Source organism: Nerophis ophidion, linkage group LG11, assembly GCF_033978795.1.
Source record: "Nerophis ophidion isolate RoL-2023_Sa linkage group LG11, RoL_Noph_v1.0, whole genome shotgun sequence".
In the NCBI taxonomy this organism is placed as follows: domain Eukaryota; kingdom Metazoa; phylum Chordata; class Actinopteri; order Syngnathiformes; family Syngnathidae; genus Nerophis; species Nerophis ophidion.
This window is the reverse complement of record NC_084621.1, coordinates 14,352,933-14,376,256: the sequence shown is the minus strand read 5'-3', so window position 1 is coordinate 14,376,256 and position 23,324 is coordinate 14,352,933. Positions and strand designations below refer to the sequence as shown.

General features: G+C 40.8%; 1 protein-coding gene across 1 annotated transcript in view; it reads left to right on the top strand.

Moving 5' to 3' along the window:
• The window catches only part of grik3 (glutamate ionotropic receptor kainate type subunit 3), a 339,056-nt gene that overhangs the window by 243,996 nt on the left and 71,736 nt on the right, over positions 1 to 23,324 (top strand). Inside the window, exon 10 of the mRNA XM_061915139.1 lies at positions 13,821 to 14,024. Coding sequence (XP_061771123.1) covers positions 13,821 to 14,024 — 204 coding nt within the window. The remainder of the gene's footprint in view (positions 1 to 13,820; positions 14,025 to 23,324) is intronic.

Sequence of the window (23,324 nt, the reverse complement as noted above, 5' to 3'; positions counted from 1 at the left end):
CATCTGCTGGAGCACCAAGAAGCTCTTCTTTGAGATTCACAGGACACGCTCCCGCGCTTGCCGTACAGACAACACCCACCCGTCGCCGCAGTCGTAGACAATCTGTTATCAGCGCACCTGGGTCTAATCAGACAAGCAGCATAAGGACCAGTAGACCCAAGGATCCTTGCGGGAACTTAGTTTCTCAATGATGTACCTACACTCCGTCGCCCTGAAAGTGAGCTCACTTCTCCCTGGATCTCCCTCAGGACTCTGACTGCCTCCCTCTCTCTGCCCTACGGACCTCACGTGAATCTCGGATCCCTTCTGCGTTGCTCTCTTTGGTTTTGCCTGCTTATTCATTCAACATTTACAGCTAATCTACACACATAGTCACACCCTTACACACTTGGATTTTGGCACACTCCATTTTCCTTAGTTTAGTTTGTATTGTTTTGTATATATATATATATATATATATATATATATATATATATATATATATATATATATATATATATATATAAAATCTTAGATATATAGCCTCCTGGTGTCTGTGTCGTCATCTCCCCTCTGTTAAACCACAACAGTTATATGCGCAAAGTTTAAAAGCCAGCTTATGTGATGGTATGGGGGTGTATTAGTGCAAGAAATTTAGGGATTTCACCATCTACCACATTCCAAATTTGAAGGGAAACTTTGGACGTTGTGTCCTCCAGACCAAAGAGGAAAAGAACCATTCGGATTTTTATAGGCGCAAATTTCAAAAGCCAGCATCTGTGATGGTATGGGGGTGCATTAGTGCCCAAGGCATGGGTAACTTACACATCTGTGAAGGCACCATTAATGCTGAAAGGTAAATACAGCTTTTGGAGCATTATATGTTGCTATCCAAGCAAGGTTTTTTTCATGGACGCCCCTGCTTATTTCAGCAAGACAATGCCAAGCCACATGTTATAACAGCGTGGCTTCATAGTAAAAGAGTGCGGGTACTAGACTGGCCTGCCTGTAGTCCAGACCTGTCTCCCATTGCAAATGTGTAGCACTTTATAAAGCCTAAAATAACGGAGACCCTGGACTTTTGAACAACTTAAGCTGTACATCAAGCAAGAATGGGAAAGAATTCCACCTGAAAAGCTTCAAAAATGTGTCTCCTCAGTTCCCAAACGTTTACTGGGTGTTGTTAAAATGAAAGGCCATGTAACACACTGGTAAAAATGCCCCTGTCACAACTTTTTTGGCAATGTGTTGCTGCCATTAAATTCCAAGTTAATGATTATGTTGCGATCCGCTGCTCGGATCGTTCCATTTTGGTAGTTTTGATTCCTTCCTGTGCCACATTTTGTAGTTTGACCTCCTTATTTCCTGTTTGCTTTGTCACCATGGTAGCTTATTAGTTCACCTGCCCCTTGCTTTCGACGCGCACCTGTTTCTCGTATTCACCTCCCTTATTTAAGCTCGCCCCTTTTCGTTCTTCATTCTCGGATCCTAATTTGCCCTCGTGCAACAAGTGACGACTGCTTTACATGTATATTCTCGCTAGCTTACACGCTACGCCTTTGTTTCTTCCTAGGTTTTGTTTTCCCTTTTTGTGCCTTTGTGCCAAATTTGGTTTTTCTGTTTGTATTCCTAGCTTCCATGCTAGCGCCATTTGTTTGCCTTTCCGCTTATCACCAGTATTTTTTGTTCCTAGCCCGTTTATTAATTTGATGAATACTTTTCATCTTATCTTACGCTGTGTTCTTGCCTGACGCATCCCTGGAGGAACAAACCCGGCATCACTATGCCGCACAAGTCTAACAGATTATTTGCAATAAAAGATAAAAAATACTTTCTCAGTTTGAACATTAAGTATCTTGTCTTTGCAGTCTATTCAGTTGAATATAATTTGAAAAGGATTTGCAAATCATTGTATTCTGTTTTTATTTACCGTTTACACAACGTGCCAACTTCACTGCTTTTGAGTTTTGTAGTAAAGTGTATTTTCAATATCACCAGTCATTAGTTCAATATTGTAAAACAATCTACTTTCAATTCACTTGTGGGGGGTCTTTGACTTTAATATCAATCTCGTCTCTTTGCATAATGACACGGCGGCAAACCTAAGGCGGCGTTGCGAGAACGAGACGTCTGACAGCTTTATAGCCATAACTTTGTCGAAGAGATTAAGGAAGCTAATGTGTTTTCTCCCCCTTACATTAATTGTTTGCACTCCATTGCCCCTAAATGTCTCCGCACGGGCCCCGCCTCCCCGCTCCCCCCACGCCGCCGCCGCCGCCGCCGTGCACACCCATGCTGTGACGACTGGCACAAACGCTTTGATTTGAGTCCCAATCCGTGGGGGAATAGCAAGGAGCGGAAGATTCCAAACAGATGGTAATGACTTCGCTCAACACGCAAACTTTTTGATCAAGTTAATTGGACGACTTGGGCGAAGTTTGCGCTTGGCACCCTAAACGCTTAACATATTTATATTAAAAAGGTTCCCTAATTGCATGGTAGGAGGAGCTTCATTTTCCAGCACAATGTAACGTAGAGGTGGTCTCAGGAATGTGGCAAATGGTACAAAACTATGCCGGCAAAGTCCACATCGTCCTTTATTGTTGGGGGGTACTGTCGCAGTTTGGTGCGTTCAGTGACACTATGGAAACTTGCACTCCGAGGTTCTCATCGACTTGGATTGGACTAATACTGTCCTGTATGCTACTACAGTACTCAATAAACAATGTCGCTGATGTGTTTAATTGCACTAAAACTAGAGATGTCCAATAATATCAGAATGCCGATATTATCGGCCGATAATAAAGGCTGATAGTAACTTTTTGATCAAGTTAATTGGACAATTGGTGCAAAGTTTGCGCTTGGCACCCTAAACGCTTCATCATGGAGTACTCGTAACATATTTATCGTAAAAAAGGTTCCTGAATTGCATGGTTGGAGGAGTTTTGTGGTTTTCTAGCACAATGTAACATAAAGGTGGTCATGGAGGCCTAGAAACGCCTCCGTACTTCTTTCCTGAGTTATCATCAAAGTGTTTATCCGAGACAACAGCTGTGTGCTCACCAAGTCTTTGTTTACATCAACTGATCTAATCACGGAAATGTGGCAAATGGGACAAAAAAACCATACCGGCAAACTCCACATCGTCCTTTATTGTTGGGGGGTACTGTCGCGGTTCGGTGCGTTCAGTGACACTATGGAATTTTGCACTCCGAGGCTCTCATCGACTTGGATTGGACTAATACTCTACTGTATGCTACTACAGTACTCAATAAACAATGTCGCCGATGTGTTTAATTGCACTAAAACTAGAGATGTCCGATAATATCGGACTGCCGATATTATCGGCCGATAATAAAGGCCGATAGTAACTTTTTGATCAAATTAATTGGACGACTTGGGCGAAGTTTGTGCTTGGCACCCTAAACGCTTCATCATGGAGTACTCGTAACATATTTATCGTAAGAAAGGTTCCTGAATTGCATGGTTGGAGGAGTTTTGTGGTTTTCTAGCACAATGTAACATAATGGTGGTCATGGAGGCCTAGAAACGCGTCCGTAATTCTTTCCTGAGTTATCATCAAAGTGTTTATCCAAGACAACAGCTGTGTGCTCACCAAGTCTTTGTTTACATCAACTGATCTAATCACAGAAATGTGGCAAATGGGACAAAAAACTATACCTGCAGACTCCACATCGTCCTTTATTGTTGGGGGGTACTGTCGTGGTTCGGTGCGTTCAGTGACACTTTGGAATTTTGCACTCCGAGGCTCTCATCGACTTAGATTGGACTAATACTGTACTGTATGCTACTACAGTACTCAATAAACAATGTCGCTGATGTGTTTAATTGCACTAAAACTAGAGATGTGCGATAATATCGGACTGCCGATATTATCGGCCGATAATAAAGGCCGATAGTAACTTTTTGATCAAGTTAATTGGACGACTTGGGCGAACTTTGTGCTTGGCACCCTAAACGCTTCATCATGGAGTACTCGTAACATATTTATCGTGAAAACGGTTCCTTAATTGAAAAGTTGGAGGAGCTTCGGGGTTTTCTAGCTCAATGTAACATAAAGGTGTTCATGGAGGCCTAGAAACGCCTTCGTACGTCTTTCCTGAGTTATCATCAAAGTGTTTATCCGAGACAACAGCTGTGTGCTCACCAAGTCTTTGTTTACATCAACTGATCTAATCACAGAAATGTGGCAAATGGGACAAAAAACTATACCGGCAAACTCCACATCGCCCTTTATTGTTGGGGGGTACTGTCGCGGTTCGGTGCGTTCAGTGACTCTAGGGAATTTTGCACTCCGAGGCTCTCACCGAATTGGATTGGACTAATACTGTACTGTATGCTACTATAGTACTCAATAAACAATGTCGCTAATTGCACTAAAACTAGAGATGTGCGATAATATCGGACTGCCGATATTAGCGGCCGATAATAAAGGCCAATAGTAACTTTTTGATCAAGTTAATTGGACGACTTGGGCGAAGTTTGTCTTTGGCACCCTAAAGGCTTCATTATGGAGTACTCGTAACATATTTATCGTAAAAAAGGTTTCTTAACTGCATGGTTGGAGGAGCTTCGTGGTTTTCTAGCACAATGTAACATAAAGGTGGTCATGGAGGCCCAGAAACGCCTCCGTACTTCTTTCCTGAGTTATCATCAAAGTGTTTATCCGAGACAACAGCTGTGTGCTCACCAAGTCTTTGTTTACATCAACTGATCTAATCACAGAAATGTGCCAAATGGGACAAAACATTGTCCTTTATTGTTGGTTGAGGGGTACTGTCGCGGTCTGGTGCGTTCACTGACACTATGGAAACTTGCACTCCGAGGCTCTCATCGACTTGGATTGGACTAGTACTGTCCTTTAAGCTACTACAGTACTCAATAAAAAATGTCACCGATGTGTTTAATTGCACTAAAACTAGAGATGTGCGATAATATCGGACTGCCGATATTATCGGCCGATAAATGCTTTCAAATGTAATATTGGAAATCATCCGTATCGGTTTCAAAAAGTAACATTCATGACTTTTTGGAGTGGTACACGGACATAGGGAAAAGCTCTGCCTTTTTGTGCCGCCCCAATCACATAATATCTACGGCTTTTTAAACACACGAGTGAATGCATTGCATACTTGGTCAACAGCCATAGAAGTCAATGACCATAGTAACTAATTAGATGACCATCGTAACTAATTACATGACCATAGTAACTAATTATATTACCATATTAATTAATTAGATTACCATAGTAACTAATCAAAGGGCAATCCTAATTAGATTACCATAGTCAATAATTAGATAACAATAGTAACTAATTATATTACCATAGTAACTCATTACATGACTATAGTAACTAATTAGATTACAATGGTAACTAATTTTATAACCATAGTAACTAATTTGATGACCATAGCAACTAGTTTGATTGCCATAATAACTAATTAGATGACAATAGTAACTATTTATATTACCCTAATAACTAATTAGATGACCATAGTAACTAATTTATTTACCTTTGTAACTAATTCGATGACCATAGCAACTAATCTTATTACCATAGTAACTAATTGTGACAATCATTGGTAGTTTAAATATATGACCGTAGTAACTAATAATATTGCCATAGCAACTAATTAGATGAACATAGTAACTCATTATATTACCATAGTAACTAATTAGATGACCATAGTAACTAAAGAGATTACAATAGTAACTCATCAGATGACCATAGTAACTAATCATATTACCATAGTAACTAATTCAATGACAAGATTAAATATTTTGATTACCACAGTAACTAATTAGATGACCATAGTAACTAATTTGATGACAATTGTAACTAATTACATTACAATAGTAATTAATTAGATGACCATAGTAACTCATTATTTTTCTATAGTAACTTATTTTATGACCTAGTAACTAATTATATTATCATAGTAACTAATTATATTATCATCTCATATAATTAGATGGCAATAGGTACTAATTATATTACCATATTAACAAATTAAATGACCATAGTAACTAGTTCGATTACAATAGTAACTCATTAGATGACCATATTTACTAATTATATTACCATAGTAACTAATTATTCTTACCATAGTAAGTAATTTGATGACCATAGTAACAAATTATATTATCATAGTAACTAATTAGATTACCATCTCAAATAATTAGATGACAATAGTAACCAATTATATTACCATATTAACTAATTAGATGACCATAGTAAATAGTTTGATTACAATAGTAACTCATTAGATGACCATATTTACTAATATGACCATAGTAACTAATTAGATTACCATCTCAAATAATTAGATGACAATAGTGACTAATTATATTACCATATTAACTAATTAAATGACCATAGTAAATAGTTTGATTACAATAGTAACTCATTAGATGACCATATTTACTAATTATATTACAATAGTAGCTAATTATTCTTACCATAGTAACTAATTTGATGACCATAGTAACTAATTTGATGACCATAGCAACTAATTAGATGGCAATAGTATCCAAATATATTACCAAAGTAACTAATTCGATTTCCAAAGTTTACTAATTTGATGACCATAGTAACTAATTATATTAACATAGAAACTCATTTGATTACCATAGTAACTAATTATAGTACTATAGTAACTAATTATATTACCATAGTAACTAATTAGATGACCATAGTAAGTAATTATATTATCATAGTAACTAATTAGATTACCATAGTAACTAATTAGATGACAATAGTAACTAATTTAATTTCCATAGTAACTAATTAGATGACCATAGTAACTCATTATATTAGCATAGAAACTCATTTGATTACCATAGTAACTCATTATATTACCATAGTAACTAATTAAATTACTATAGTAACTAAATATATTTTCATAAGAACTAATTAGATCACCATAGTAACTAATTAGATGACATTAGTAAGTATTGATATTACCATAGTAACTAATTACATGACCATAGTAACTCATTATAATACAATAGTAACTAATTAAATGACCATAGTAACTATTTAGATGACCATAGTAACTATTTAGATGATCATAGTAACTAATTAGATGACCATAGTACCTAATTATATTCCCATAGCAAGTAATTACTAATTATATTATCATAGTAACTAATTAGATGACCATAGTAACTAATTATATTATCATAGTAACTAATTAGATTACCATAGTAACTAATTAGATGACAATAGTAACTAATTTAATTTCCATAGTAACTAATTAGATGACCATAATAACTCATTATATTAGCATAGAAACTCATTTGATTACCATAGTAACTAATTATATTACCATAGTAACTAATTAGATTACTGTGGTAACTAAATATATCATCATAGGAACTAATTAGATTACCATAGTAACTAATTAGATGACATTAGTAAGTATTGATATTACCATAGTAACTAATTACATGACCATAGTAACTAATTAGATGATCATAGTAACTATTTAGATGACCATAGTAACTATTTAGATGACCATAGTAACTAATTAGATGACCATAGTACCTAATTATATTACCATAGTAAGTAATTACTAATTGTATTACCATAGTAACTAATTAGATGACCATAGTAACTAATTATATGATCATAGTAACTAATTAGATTACCATAGTAACTAATTAGATGACAATAGTGACTAATTTAATTTCCATAGTAACTAATTAGATGACCATAGTAACTAATTATATTAGCATAGAAACTCATTTGATTACCATAGTGACTAACTATATTACCATAGTAACTAATTAGATGACCATAGTAACTAAATATATTATCATAGGAACTAATTAGATTACCCTAGTAATTAATTAGATGACATTAGTAAGTATTGATATTACCATAGTAACTAATTACATGACCATAGTAACTCATTATTTTACTATTGTAACTAATTATATTACCATAGTAACTAATTAGATGACCATAGTACCTAATTATATTAACATAGTAAGTAATTAGATGACCATAGTAACTAATTATATTATCATAGTAACTAATTATATTACCATAGTAAGTAACTATATTACCATGGTAAGTAATTTGATGACCATAGTAACTATTTTGATTGTTTGTGTATAAGGTGCCACCCTACTGGTGAAACTGTAAAGACTAGTTGAACTACTACTTCTTTTCAACGTGTTGACCGAAACCGCAACTTCCATTTTAAGACCGGTTTTCAAATAAGGTTCCAAACACATCATTTTTATGCGAGCAAAACCGCCAAAGTGACATTGCGTTTATCCCATTGCACCTCAAAATAGTCGTTTGTAAACAGCCTTCTAAATAAGTCAAAGCAGAAAGTGAAGGCCGACCTTCAGCAGAGGACTCATCGCGCCTTCTGAGCTCACTTTGTAAATTGTATATATTTAGCCACTGAAGGCAATGAATTTCCATTACACGCATTTCACGGACGGCTTCGCGTGCACATTTGCAGGTCCTTCTAATGCGCACTAAATTAGGCAAAATCATTCACCAGTTACCCCGATTTAGTCACCGCCCCGATTGGAGTCCCTCTCCTTTATTTGATGAAGGCAGCGTCGTGGTAGCCATGTTCCGTTTTACCGCCGCATTCTGTTCCTAATCAAGCTCTTTTTTTTTCTTTTTTTTTTTTACAGGCCAAATGATGAGCAGCCAGGCAGGATATTACAGGCTAGTAAGGAGTGTCAGCTACCTGACCGTAAAATGAGCCCGCTATATAGGTCAAGGCATGGCGGTGTGACAGAAGGCTGAGTTAGCTCCGTGGCAGGGCGAGTGCTAATGGGGAACACCGCCTTTTTTGCAATTTAAAAGAGTTCCCCCCGCATGTATTTTGTAAACAAATACAAAATGTCATCCTTTCCAAATATAACGGCTAATAAGGAAATAATACAAAATGTGAGTGATTATTGTTATCTGGGTGTCATTTTAGACCCAACACTTGGCTTTAAAAAAACATTTCAAACAGACGTGCCGGAGTCTTAAATACAACATATAAAAAAAAAAGAATTATAATAATAGATTGTATTTGTAAAAAACACTTTACATGGAGCAACCAACCTCAAAGTGCTACAGAGTATTTAAAAAAATATATATATATCAGTAGTAATAATAATAATATAAAGAAATTCAAAAAATGCAAATAAAAACTACAACAGCCTAATAGCTTATCTATGAAAAGGCTTTTTTAGAAAGAAGGGTTTATAAACCTTTTTTTAAAAAAACATCCACAGTCTGTGGTGCCTTAACTTGGTCAGGGAGAGTGTTCCACGGACTGGGAGCGGTGTAGCAGAAAGCCCGGTCTCCCGGGCTTTCTCCTCCGCACCTAAAAACGTTCAAATGAGGGTTTTTAGAAGGGTTTTTAAGCCTTTTTTTAAAAGCATCCACAGTCTCTGGTACCCTCAGGTGGTTAGGGGGAGCATTCCACAGACTGGGAGCAGCGGAACAGAAAGCCTGGACCGGGCTCTCTGCTCCGCCCCTAAAAACATTCAAATGCAGGTTTTTAAAAGGGTTTTTTTAAGCCTTTTTTAAAAGCATCCACAGTCTGTGGTGCCCTTAGGGGGTCAGGGAGAGTGTTCCACGGACTGGGAGCGGCGTAGCAGAAAGCCCGGTCTCCTGGGCTTTTTCCTCCGCCCCTAAACATGTTCAAATGTGGGTTTTTAGAAGGGTTTTTAAGCCTTTTTTAAAAGCATCCACAGTCTCTGGTACCCTCAGGTGGTTAGGGGGAGCATTCCACAGACTGGGAGCAGCGGAACCGAAAGCCCGGACCGGGCTCTCTGCTCCGCCCCTAAAAACATTCAAATGTGGGTTTTTAGAAGGGTTTTTAAGCCTATTTTAAAAGCATCCACAGTCTGTGGTGCCCTCAGGTGGTCAGGGAGAGTGTTCCACAGACTGGGAGCGGTGGAGCAGAAAGCCCGGTCTCCTGGGCTTTCTGCTCCGCTCTAAACATTTTCAAATGTGGGTTTTTAGAAGGGTTTTTAAGCCTTTTTTAAAAGCATCCACAGTCTCTGGTACCCTCAGGTGGTTAGGGGGAGCATTCCACAGACTGGGAGCAGTGGAACAGAAAGCCTGGACTGGGCTCTCTGCTCCGCCCCTAAAAACATTCAAATGTGGGTTTTTAGAAGGGTTTTTTTTAAGCCTTTTTTAAAAGCATCCACAGTCTGTGGTGCCCTTAGGGGGTCAGGGAGAGTGTTCCACAGACTGGGAGCAGCGTAGCAGAAAGCCCGGTCTCCTGGGCTTTTTCCTCCGCCCCTAAACATGTTCAAATGTGGGTTTTTAGAAGGGTTTTTAAGCCTTTTTTAAAAGCATCCACAGTCTCTGGTACCCTCGGGTAGTTAGGGAGAGCATTCCACAACTGGGAGCAGCGGAACAGAAAGCCTGGACTGGGCTCTCTGCTCCGCCCCTAAAAACATTCAAATGTGGGTTTTTAGAATGGTTTTTAAGCCTTTTTTAAAAGCATCCACAGTCTGTGGTGCCCTCAGGTGGTCAGGGAGAGTGTTCCACTGACTGAGAGCGGAAAGAAAGCCCGGTCTCCCGGGTTTTCTGCGCCGCCCCTTAAAACGTTCAAATGTATCAGGAATTCATTAACACTGGAGGCAGCTCAAACTTATTTTAATGCAATTATTATGTGACATTTTTAATATTGTATAACATGTTGGTCGCAGGCTAGCTAAAATGACACGGAGGCCATTGGAAACTTTGCACAAAACAGTCGCTCAAAATCCTTGACTGAAAACCACAACACACCATCACTGTTTTAGTCCTCCAAAAATATAGATTGTTAAATTTAGCTAACATTCAAAGATTAGCATCAATACAAATGGCCAATCGAATCCTAAATAACACTGCACCTGCGCCACTTAAGCACTTTGTCCAGTTTAAATCTGCTGTGACAATTAGAAAACACACAAGCCTCCACCAGGGGGCAGTGTAGCGAACCCAGATGTCAAACATATTTTGCGCAATCAGCCTTTTCACGCCCGGGGACGGCGTGGCGCGGTTGGGAGAGTACCTGTGCCTGCAACCTGACGGTTCCTGGTTCAATCCCCACCTTCTATTATCCTAGTCACGTCCGTTGTGTCCTTTAGCGAGACACTTCACCCTTGCTCCTGATGGGACCAGGTTAGCGCCTTGCATAGCATCTCCCGCCATTAGTGTGTGAATGTGTGTGTGAATGTGGAAATAGTATTAAAATAGTGTCCTTAAAAAGTTATAATAGCGCTATACAAGTATAATCCATACAAAGCCATAAAGGAATGGAACGACCTCACAACAAACTTGAAAAGTCTAACAGATTACTCTTCATTCACAATTGACGTTAAAAAAAGGTGGCTTTGAAGTAATCAAAGGTGCTCACACGGTCAATTAGGTGGGCACTAAGTTTTTGACATCAACTTAATATGTTTTATATTTATCCATGAGAGCATTTTTGTGGTAAATTTTGAGGTGTTTCTTTTAATATCATGGTTGTCAATAATGGCAATCAAAGGTGCTCACACGGTCATTTAGGTGGCCACTATGTTTTTGACACCAACCTAATGTGTTTTATATTTATCCATAAGAGCATTTTCGTGTTTCGTGGTAAATTGTGAGGTGTGTGATAAAATCATGGTTGTCAATCATGTGAATACAAAGGTGCTCACACGGTCAATTAGCTGGGCACTATGTTTTTGACACCAACTTAATGTGTTTTATATTTATCCATGAGAGCATTTTTGTGGTAAATTTTGAGGTGTTTCTGTTAATATAATGGTTGTCAACAATGGCAATCAAAGGTGCTCACACGTTCAATTAGGTGGGCACTATGTTTTTGACACCAACTTAATGTGTATTATATTTATCCATGAGAGCATTTTTGTGGTACATTTTGAGGTGTTTCTGTTAATATCATGGTTGTCAATCATGGCAATAAAAGCTGCTCACCCGGTCAATAAGGTGGGCACTATGTTTTTGACACCAACCTAATGTGTTTTATATTTATCCATGAGAGGATTTTTGTGGTAAATTGTGAGGTGTTTCTGTTAATATCATGGTTGTCAATCATGTGAATACAAAGGTGCTCACACGGTCAATTAGGTGGGCCAACCTAATGTGTTTTATATTTATCCATGAGAGCATTTTTGTGGTAAATTTTGAGGTGTTTCTGTTAATATCATGGTTGTCAACAATGGCAATCAAAGGTGCTCACACGGTCAATAAGGTGGGCACTATGTTTTTGACACCAACCAAATGTGTTTTATATTTATCCATGAGAGGATTTTTGTGGTAAATTGTGAGGTGTTTCTGTTAATATCATGGTTGTCAATCATGTGAATACAAAGGTGCTCACACGGTCAATTAGGTGGGCCAACCTAATGTGTTTTATATTTATCCATGAGAGCATTTTTGTGGTAAATTTTGAGGTGTTTCTGTTAATATCATGGTTGTCAACAATGGCAATCAAAGGTGCTCACACGGTCAATTAGGTGGGCACTATGTTTTTGACACAAACCTAATGTGTTTTATATTTATCCATGAGAGCATTTTTGTGGTAAATTTTGAGGTGTTTCTGTTAATATCATGGTTGTCAATCATGTGAATACAAAGTTGCTCACACGGTCAATTAGGTGGGCACTATGTTTGACACCAACTTAATGTGTATTATATTTATCCTTGAGAGCATTTTTGTTGTAAATTGTGAGGTGTGTCTGAAAAAATCATGGTTGTCAATCATGTGAATATAAAGGTGCTCACACGGTCAATTAGGTGGGCACTATGTTTTTGACATCAACTTAATATATTTTATATTTATCCATGAGAGCATTTTTGTGGTAAATTGTGAGGTGTTTCTGTTAATATCATGGTTGTCAATCATGTGAATACAAAGGTGCTCACACGCTCAATTAAGTGGGCACTATGTTTGATACCAACCTAATGTGTTTTATATTTATCCATGACAGCATTTTTGTGGTAAATTTTGAGGTGTGTCTGATAAAATCATGGTTGTCAATCATGTGAATACAAAGTTGCTCACACAGTCAATTAGGTGGCCACTATGTTTTTGACACCAACCTAATGTGTTTTATATTCATCCATGAGAGCATTTTTGTTGTAAATTGTGAGGTGTGTCTGATAAAATCATGGTTGTCAATCATGTGAATACAAAGTTGCTCACACGGTCAATAAGGTGGCCACTATGTTTTTGACACCAACCTAATGTGTTTTATATTTATCCATGAGAGCATTTTTGTGGTAAATTTTGAGGTGTTTCTGTTAATATCATGGTTGTCAATCATGTGAATACAAAGGTGCTCACACGGTCAATTAGATGGGCACTATGTTTGACATCAACTTAATGTGTAGTGTGTTTATCCAAGAGAACCTTTTTGTTGTAAATTGTCAGGTCTGTCTGTTAAAATCATAGTTGTCAAACATGGCAATCAAAGGTGCTCACACGGTCAATTAGGTGGGCACTATGTTTGACACATTCAAATTTGTGTATCCCTTTTAATTTGGGTAGCCAGGGACTGCAGATGGAAATGAGCTATTTAGCTATAATCTGATACAGAACATATCTGTCTTTGAGCTTAATGTTTCCGTGCATTGTCCATTCAAATAAAGACTGAACACATTTGCTAATCCATCAATATCACAAACGCCCTTACCCTTTTAAACGTTTCTAATACGGGACCCGACCACGCTGTCACTACCTTTTATATGCAACGTCGCCTTAGATGTCTGGAGGCCTTTGCCTCAATTAGGCTTAAAAACGCGCTGAGGTGAACTGAAAGACGATCATTTTGATTTGCGTTTGATGCCCTAGGAGGAGCCATACGTCATGCTTAAGAAGTCCGACAAGGCGCTGGCCGGCAACGACCGCTTCGAAGGCTTCTGTATCGACCTGCTGAAGGAGCTGGCCGCCGTCCTGGGCTTCACCTACGAGATCCGACTGGTGGCCGACGGGAAGTACGGCTCTCAGGACGACAAGGGCCAGTGGAACGGGATGATACGGGAACTCATCGAACACGTAAGTGCTCGAGTCCTTCCTTACGTTGTGCCTTCTAACAGAAAAATACCATTAGTGGTTTAACAGAACACATCTGTTTGACATTTGTCTATAATTTCCACAATAATGAAGTTTATGTAACGTTTTTGGGACAATAAGTAGCACTTAATCAATCAATCAATTAATCAGCGTTTATTTACAAACCCCGTTTCCATATGAGTTGGGAAATTGTGTTAAATGTAAATAAAAACGGAATACAATTATTTGCAGATACTTTTCAACCCATATTCAGTTGAATATGCTACAAAGACAACATATTTGATGTTCAAACTCATAAACTTTATTTTTTTTTTGCAAATAATAATTAACTTAGATTTTCATGGCTGCAACACGTGCCAAAGTAGTTGGGAAAGGGCATGTTCACCACTGTGTTACATCACCTTTTCTTTTAACAACTCTCAATAAACGTTTGGGAACTGAGGAAAATAATTGTTGAAGCTTTGAAAGTGGAATTATTTCCCATTCTTGCTTGATGTACAACTTAAGTCGTTCAACAGTCCGGGGTCTCTGTTGTCGTATTTTAGGCTTCAAAATTCTCAACGGGAGACCAGGAAAGTAACTGCACTCTTTTACGACGAAGCCACGCTGTTGTAACACATGGTGTGGCATTGTCTTAGTGAAATAAGCAGGGGCGTCCATGATAACGTTGCTTGGATGACAACATATGTTGTTCCAAAACCTGTATGTACCTTTCAGCATTAATGGTGCCTTCACAGATGTGTAAGTTACCCATGCCTTGGGCACTAATACACCCCCATACCATCACAGATGCTTGCGATTGAACTTTGCGCCTATAACAATCCGGATGGTTCTTTTCCTCTTTGTTCCCGAGAACACAAATGTCCACAGTTTCAAAACCAATTTGAAATGTGGACTCGTCAGACCACAGAACACTTTTCCACTTGGACTGGACTCTCGCGGCTGAGTTGGATCCATTATGGATTTAACTTTCACAGTATCACGTTAGACCCGCTCGACATCCATTGCTTTCGTCCTCTCCAAAGTTCTCATAGTCTCATTGTCTCATTGTCACCGACGTCCCACTGGGTGTGAGTTTTCCTTGCCCTTATGTGGGTCTACCGAGGATGTCGTAGTGGTTTGTGTTGTGGTTTGTGCAGCCCTTTGAGACACTAGTGATTTAGGGCTATATAAGTAAACATTGATCGATTGATTGATCTTGGATGATCTCGGGCCCAGAGAAGCCGGTGGCGTTTCTGGATGTTGTTGATAAACATGTCAGCTACTTCTCTTTATTGTTAATGTCTATATTCTATTTTCTGCTGGACTTACTCTCTTTTTTTATGCCGGGGCTGCCAAATATACTGTGATAGTGTACATAACATTTGGTATATACTGTATATATGTTATAGACATATTATATCTGTATATATAATATACTGTACACATGATAAGTGTGTATTGTATATATTCGCAGATATGTTATATTTTACATTGCTATACCTAGTCTATTTATACCTGCATTGTCCTTTCCATCCTTACAGTTTCCATCATTGTAACTAAGCTACTGTGTTGAACAATTTCCCTTGTGGATCATTAAAGTTTGTCTAAGTCTAAGGTAAATGGCTTTCGCTTTGCATAGTAGAGCTTTAACTTGCACTTACAGATGTAGCGACAAACTGTATTTAGTGATAGTGGTTTTCTGAAGTGTTCCTGAGCCCATGTGGTGATATCCTATAGAGATTGATGTCGGTTTTTGATACAGTCACGGTCATTCAATGTTGGTTTCCGGCCATGCCGCTTACGTGGAGTGATTTCTCCAGATTCTCTGAACCTGTTGATGATATTATGGAGCATAGATGTGGAAATCGGTTGGTAGAGCGGCTGTGCCAGCAACTTGAGGGTTGCAGGTTCGATTCCCGCTTCCGCCATACTAGTCACTGCCGTTGTGTCCTTGGGCAAGACACTGTACCCACCTGCTCCCAGTGCCCCCCCACACTGGTTTAAATGTAACTTAGATATTGGGTTTCACTATGTAAAGCGCTTTGAGTCACTAGAGAAAAGCGCTATATCAATATAATTCACTTCACAGATGCTGGCTTTTCAACTTTGCGTCGATAACAGTCTGGATGGTTTGCTTCCCCTATGGTCCAAATGACACGATGTTGAATATTTCCGCAAACAATTTTAAATGTGTACTCGTCAGACCACAGAAACACTTTTCCACTTTGCATCAGTCCATCTTAGATGATCTCGGGCCCAGAGAAGCCGGTGGCGTTTCTGGATGTTGTTGATAAATTGCTTTGGCTTTGCATAGTGGAGCTTTAACTTGCACTTACAGATGCAGCGACCAACTGTATTTCGAGACAGTAGTTTTCTGCAGTATTCCTGAGCCCATGTGGGGATATCCTTTAGAGATTGATGTCGGTTTTTGACACAGTGCCGTCTGAGGCATCAAAGGTCACGGTCATTCAATGTTGGTTTCCGGCCATGCCGCTTACGTGGAGTGATTTCTCCAGATTCTCTGAACCTTTTGATGATATTATGGAGCATAGATGTTGAAATCGGTTGGTAGAGCGGCTGTGCCAGCAACTTGAGGGTTGCAGGTTCGATTCCCGCTTCCGCCATACTAGTCACTGCCGTTGTGTCCTTGGGCAAGACACTGTACCCACCTGCTCCCACTGTCCCCCCACACTGGTTTAAATGTAACTTAGATATTGGGTTTCACTATGTAAAGCGCTTTGAGTCACTAGAGAAAAGCGCTATATAAATATAACTCACTTCACTTCACAGATGCTGGTTTTTCAACTTTGCGTCGATAACAGTCTGGATGGTTTGCTTCCCCTATGGTCCAAATGACACGATGTTAAATATTTCCGAAAACAACTTGAAATGTGTACTCGTCAGACCACAGAAACACTTTTACACTTTGCATCAGTCCATCTTAGATGATCTCGGGCCCAGAGAAGCTGGCGGCGTTTCTGGATGTTGTTGATAAATTGCTTTGGCTTTGCATAGTGGAGCTTTAACTTGCACTTACAGATGCAGCGACCAACTGTATTTCGAGACAGTAGTTTTCTGCAGTATTCCTGAGCCCATGTGGTGATATCCTTTAGAGATTTATGTCGGTTTTTGATACAGTGCCGTCTGAGGCATCAAAGGTCACGGTCATTCAATGTTGGTTTCCGGCCATGTCGCTTACGTGGAGTGATTTCTCCAGATTCTCTGAACCTTTTGATGATATTATGGAGCGTAGATGTTGAATTCCCTAAATTTCTTGCAATTGCACTTTGAGAAACGTTGTTCTTAAACTGTTTGACTGTTTGCTCACGCAGTTGTGGACAAAGGGGTGTACCTCGCCCCATCCTTTCTTGTGCATTTTTTGGGGAAGCTGTTTTTATACCCAATCATGGCACCCACCTGCTCCCAATTAGCCTGCACACCTGCGAGATGTTCCAAATAAGTGTTTGATGAGCATTCCTCAACTTTATCAGTATTTATTGCCACATTTCCCAACTTTTTTGTCACGTGTTGCCGGCATCAAATTTGAAAGTTAATGATTATTTGCAACAACAAAAAATGTTTATCAGTTTGAACATCAAATATGTTGTCTTTGTAGCATATTCAACTGAAAATGGGTTGAAAAGGATTTGTATTCTGTTTATATTTACATCTAACACAATTTCTCAACTCATATGGAAACGGGGTTGGTATTACATGTATTTTCTTGAGCTGCGGGACTACGTCCACAGCATCCATCATCTCGCTAAACGGCCGCCCGTGTCGAAACCTCCCAAAAAAAAAAAAAAAACGTCCACGGCGGTGAAAACCAGCTTGACAAAGTAATGGTGGCAATCCTCTACTGGCATTTCCTAAGTGTCCCCCGCCAATGCCCCGTCTTTGTCCTCCGCGGCCTCGCCGGGTCAGCGCTGTACTCAGCTGAAAACTTGTAATAGCTTAAATGGCATTTAGCGCGGGGGAGCAGTGTGGCAGGAGTCAATGGCTCGGCCGCTGAAAGGGTTGAAGGGAAGGTGGGCTGCACTTTTCTACGCGCAAGCTTTTTTTTTTTTTTTTTTTTGCTTTTTTTTTTCCCTTCCCCGCTCTACTCCCGTTTTGATAACAATAACCTTGAAGGGGAGCAAATGGATTACGAAAGGCTGCAAATGCTGGCTGGAAATGAAGAAGCGTGACCCCCGGCCTCATTTTAACAGCGCACGCTCTCGGTCCTGTTTTTTTTGTTGTTGTTTTAAAATGGTAAAAAAAATTAAAAAAAGGGACGTCCTGGCAAGGCCACGCCATTGGCAATTGAAACCATCAGAGCTTTAAAGCTTTAAACCCACGACTACCCACCACGCAGTCTGATAGTTTATATATCAATGATGAAATATTAACATTGCAACACATGCCAATACGGCCTTTTTAGTTTACTAAATTGCAATTTGAAATTTCCCGCGAAGTATCCTGTTGAAAACGTCGCGGAATGATGACGCATGCGTGACGTCACGGGTTGTAGAGGACATGTCCTTCCAGCACCCATCACGGCTAAAAGTCGTCTCGAATTCCACAGTATTCTGGACAGCTGTGTTGCTGAATCTTTTGCAATTTGTTCAATTAATAATGGAGACGTCAAAGAAGAAAGCTGTAGGTGGGAAGCGGTGTATTGCGGCCAGCTGTAGCAACACGAACGCAGCCGGTGTTTCTTTGTTTACATTCCCTTAAAGATGACGGTGAAGCTTTAGTGAAGTGAAGTGAATTATTTTCATATAGCGCTTTTCTCTAGTGACTCAAAGCGCTTTACGTAGTGAAACCCAGTATCTAAGTTACATTTAAACCAGTGTAGTTGGCACTGGGAGCAGGCGGGTAAAGTGTCTTGCCCAAGGACACAACGGCAGTGACTAGGATGGCAGAAGCAGGAATCGAACCTGCAACCCTCAAGTTGCTGGCACGGCCACTCTACCAACCGAGCTATGCCGGTTGGAACAAAGCGGTTAAGCGAACATGGTTCTCTACCACATGTCAACCGGCAGGTTTCGGTGAGAAATTTGTGGTAATAAGTCGGCTCTTACCGTAGACATGAGCGGAGCTTGTGTCGTTCCTCCTGCAGCTGTCAAAGAGGCAGCTGCGACTCTTTTGCCTCCTCCGTGGCTTCCCTCAGAGACACTGGCGGTCACCACACCCCCTCCGACTTTCAGGTACGACTATATATTCTCACTAAGCGAAGTGAATTATATTTATATAGCGCTTTTCTCTAGTGACTCAAAGCGCTTTACATAGTGAAACGCAATATCTAAGTTACATTTAAACCAGTGTGGGTGGCACTGGGAGCAGGTGGGTAAAGTGTCTTGCCCAAGGACACAACGGCAGTGACTATGATGGCAGAAGAGGGAATCGAACCTGCAACCCTCAAGTTGCTGGCACGGCCACTCTACCAACCGAGCTATGCCGGTTGGAACAGAGCGGCCAAGCAAACATGGTTCTCTACCACATGTCAACCGGCAGGTTTCGGTGAGAAATTTGTGGTAATAATTTGGCTCTTACCATAGACATGAGCGGAGCTTGTGTCGTTCCTCCTGCAGCTGTCAAATAGGCAGCTGCGACTCTCTTGCCTCCTCCATGGCTTCCCTCAGAGACACTGGCGGTCACCACACCCCTCCGACTTTCAGGAACGACTATGTATTCTCACTAAGTGAAGTGAATTATATTTATATAGCGCTTTTCTCGAGTGACTCGAAGCGCTTTACATAGTGAAACCCAATATGTAAGTCACATTTAAACCAGTGTGGGTGGCACTGGGAGCAGTCGGGTAAAGTGTCTTGCCCAAGGACACAACGGCAGTGACTAGGATGGCAGAAGCGGGAATCGAACCTGCAACCCTCAAGTTGCTGGCACGGCCACTCTACCAACCGAGCTATGCCGGTTGGAACAAAGCGGTTAAGCGAACATGGTTCTCTACTACATGTCACCCGGCAGGTTTCGGTGAGAAATTTGTGGTAATAAGTCGGCTCTTACCGTAGACATGAGCGGAGCTCGTTTCGTTCCTCCTGCAACTGTCAAAGAGGCAGCTTCGACTCTCTTGCCTCCTCCGTGGCTTCCCTCAGAGACACTGGCGGTCACCACACCCCTCCGACTTTCAGGTACGACTATATATTCTCACTAAGTGAAGTGAATTATATTTATATAGCGCTTTTCTCTAGTGACTCGAAACCCAATATCTAAGTTACATTTAAACCAGTGTGGGTGGCACTGGGTGCAGGTGGGTAAAGTGTCTTCCCCAAGGACACAACGGCAGTGACTAGGATGGCAGAAGCGGGAATCGAACCTGCAACCCTCAAGTTGCTGGCACGGCCACTCTACCAACCGAGCTATGCCGGTTGGAACAGAGCGGCCAAGCGAACATGGTTCTCTACCACATGTCAACCGGCAGGTTTCGGTGAGAAATTTGTGGTAATAAGTCGGCTCTTACCGTAGACATGAGCGGAGCTTGTGTCGTTGCTCCTGCAGCTGTCAAAGAGGCAGCTGTGACTCTTTTGCCTCCTCCGTGGCTTCCCTCAGAGACACTGGCGGTCACCACACCCCTCCGACTTTCAGGTACGACTATATATTCTCAGTAAGTGAAGTGAATTATATGTATATAGCGCTTTTCTCTAGTGACTCGAAGCGCTTTACATAGTGAAACCCAATATCTAAGTTACATTTAAACCAGTGTGGGATGCACTGGGAGCACAACGGACACAACGGCAGTGACTAGGATGGCAGAAGCGGGAATCGAACCTGCAACCCTCAAGTTGCTGGCACGGACACTCTACCAACCGAGCTATGCCGGTTGGAACAGAGCGGCCAAGCGAACATGGCTCCCTACCACATGTCAACCAGCTGGTTTCGGTGAGAAATTTGTGGTAATAAGTCGGCTCTTACCATAGACATGAGCGGAGCTTGTGTCGTTCCTCCTGCAGCTGTCAAAGAGGCAGCTGCGACTCTCTCGCCTCCTCCGTGGCTTCCCTCAGAGACACTGGCGGTCACCACACCTGTGGCCACACCCCTCCGACTTTCAGGTACGACTATATATTCTCACTAAAACACTAGTAATGCAATAAGCAGATGAGGGATTTTCCAGAATTATCCTAGTGACAGGTGCTGGTTAGCGCCTTGCATGGCAGCTCCCTCCATCAGTGTGTGAATGTGTGTGTGAATGGCTGAATGTGGAAGTAGTGTCAAAGCGCTTTGAGTACCTTGAAGGTAGAAAAGTGCTATACAAGTACAACCCATTCACCATTTACCATAGTAAATGTGTTGTGGTGGGCGTGGCCTGCGCGCCAGCAGGGAAGCGGGGTGTGGCAGGGCCGGCCTCGAGGTTGGCGACAGGTGATTGGATGACACAGCTGAAAGTGTTTGTCTAATCACCTGTCGCTCTGTAAAAGGCCGCAGTCGGGAGGCGGCGTGGGAGAGAGAAGGAGAGATCTTTGCCGAAAAGCAGAAAGACATCGGCTAAAGGAGACACAATTGCTGGAAAGCAGAAAGCTTTATTGGAAAATAAAACCTGAAAGAAGCCTGCCATGTCTATCCCTGGTGGTCCGGAGAACCCGGAAGCAACAGTCTTCCACATGTGTCTAATAACATAACATCTGAATCACTCACACTGCCCTCTCTTTTTTTTTTTTCTAGTCCTTCACTCTCACTTTCCTCATCCACGAATCTTTCATCCTCGCTCAAATTAAATGATAAATGATAAATGGGTTGTACTTGTATAGCGCTTTTCTACCTTCAAGGTACTCAAAGCGCTTTGACACTACTTCCACATTTACCCATTCACACACACATTCACACATTGATGGAGGGAGCTGCCATGCAAGGCGCCAAACAGCACCCATCAGGAGCAAGGGTGAGGTGTCTTGCTCAGGACACAACGGACGTGACGAGGTTGGTTCTAGGTGGGATTTGAACCAGTGACCCTCGGGTTGCGCACGGCCACTCTCCCACTGCGCCACTCCGTCCCTTAATTAACGGGGAAACGGTCGCTTTCTCGGTCCGAATCGCTCTAGCTGCTGGTGGCCATGATTGTAAACAATGTTCAGATGTGAGGAGCTCCACAACCCGTGACGTCATACGCACATCGTCTGCTACTTCCGGTACAGGGAAGGCTTTTTTATTAGCGACCAAAAGTTGCCAACTTTATCGTCAATGTTCTCTACTAAATCCTTTCAGCAAAAATATGGCAATATGGCGAAATGATCAAGTATGACACATAGAAAGGAGCTGCTATCCCCGTTTAAATAAGAACATCTCATTTCAGTAGGCCTTTAACGCGGCCGTTTAAAGCATTGAATTTACCACCGCCGTACGCAGCTTTCGCCTCGGCGCTTTGCAGCGGAACGGAAACTGTACGGCGAGTTATTGCTTTTTCCCTCGCCCGCACCTTCTCACACCATGCAAGGTTCACTTTGTGCATGGAGGAGCTCGGCGGGAATCAGCGGAGTGAAACCGTGAACTGAATAAAAGGTGTAAAGAGATCTCGCCGTAAACTTTGCAATTGATTTCTGTGCGGAAAAAACAGGTAACGTACCGCATTTTTTGGATTATAAGTCGCACCGGTCCATCCATCCATCGATTTTCTACCGCTTATTCCCTTTCGGGGTCGCGGGGGGCGCTGGCGCCTATCTCAGCTACAATCGGGCCGAAAATGCATAATAAAGAAGGAAAAAAACATACCATATTTCCTTGAATTGCCGCCGGGGCGCTAATTATTTTAAAACCTTTTCTCACTCCAGTGCTTACCAAAGGCATGCGGTAAATTTAGGCCTGCGCTTATACATTTGAGTGTGATGTAAGGATACCATCATGAAAATCACATTTAATAAAAAAAAACGTTATTATGGTCTTACCTTTACTTATAAATGAAGTCCATGTGCAGCTCCTTCTAATCAAAAGTATTGTTTATAGAAGTCTTCCTTATCTTTCTTCAGTTTTAAAAATCTCTCTGTCTCAATGGAGATATTCCTTTATTACCTCCTGCTTCCATTGAAAGTCCAGTTTAGAAAACTGTTTTATTTTAGATATGTAATCCTCCATGTTAAAAGTGCAAGCAGGAGGAAAAAATAAACAATCACTGCTCACTCTTGCTGCTTGTTGTCACTTCTTCTGCAGCCGAGTAGTCGCAAGAAGGATCACTAGCGCCCTCTACCACCAGGAGGCGGGAGTCATTTAATGACTCATATTTGACACACGCAGCTACGGTATATTAATAAAACATAGCTGCTTACTGTTCTTTTTAGCATATTCAATAGCTTGGACCTTAAATCCTACTGA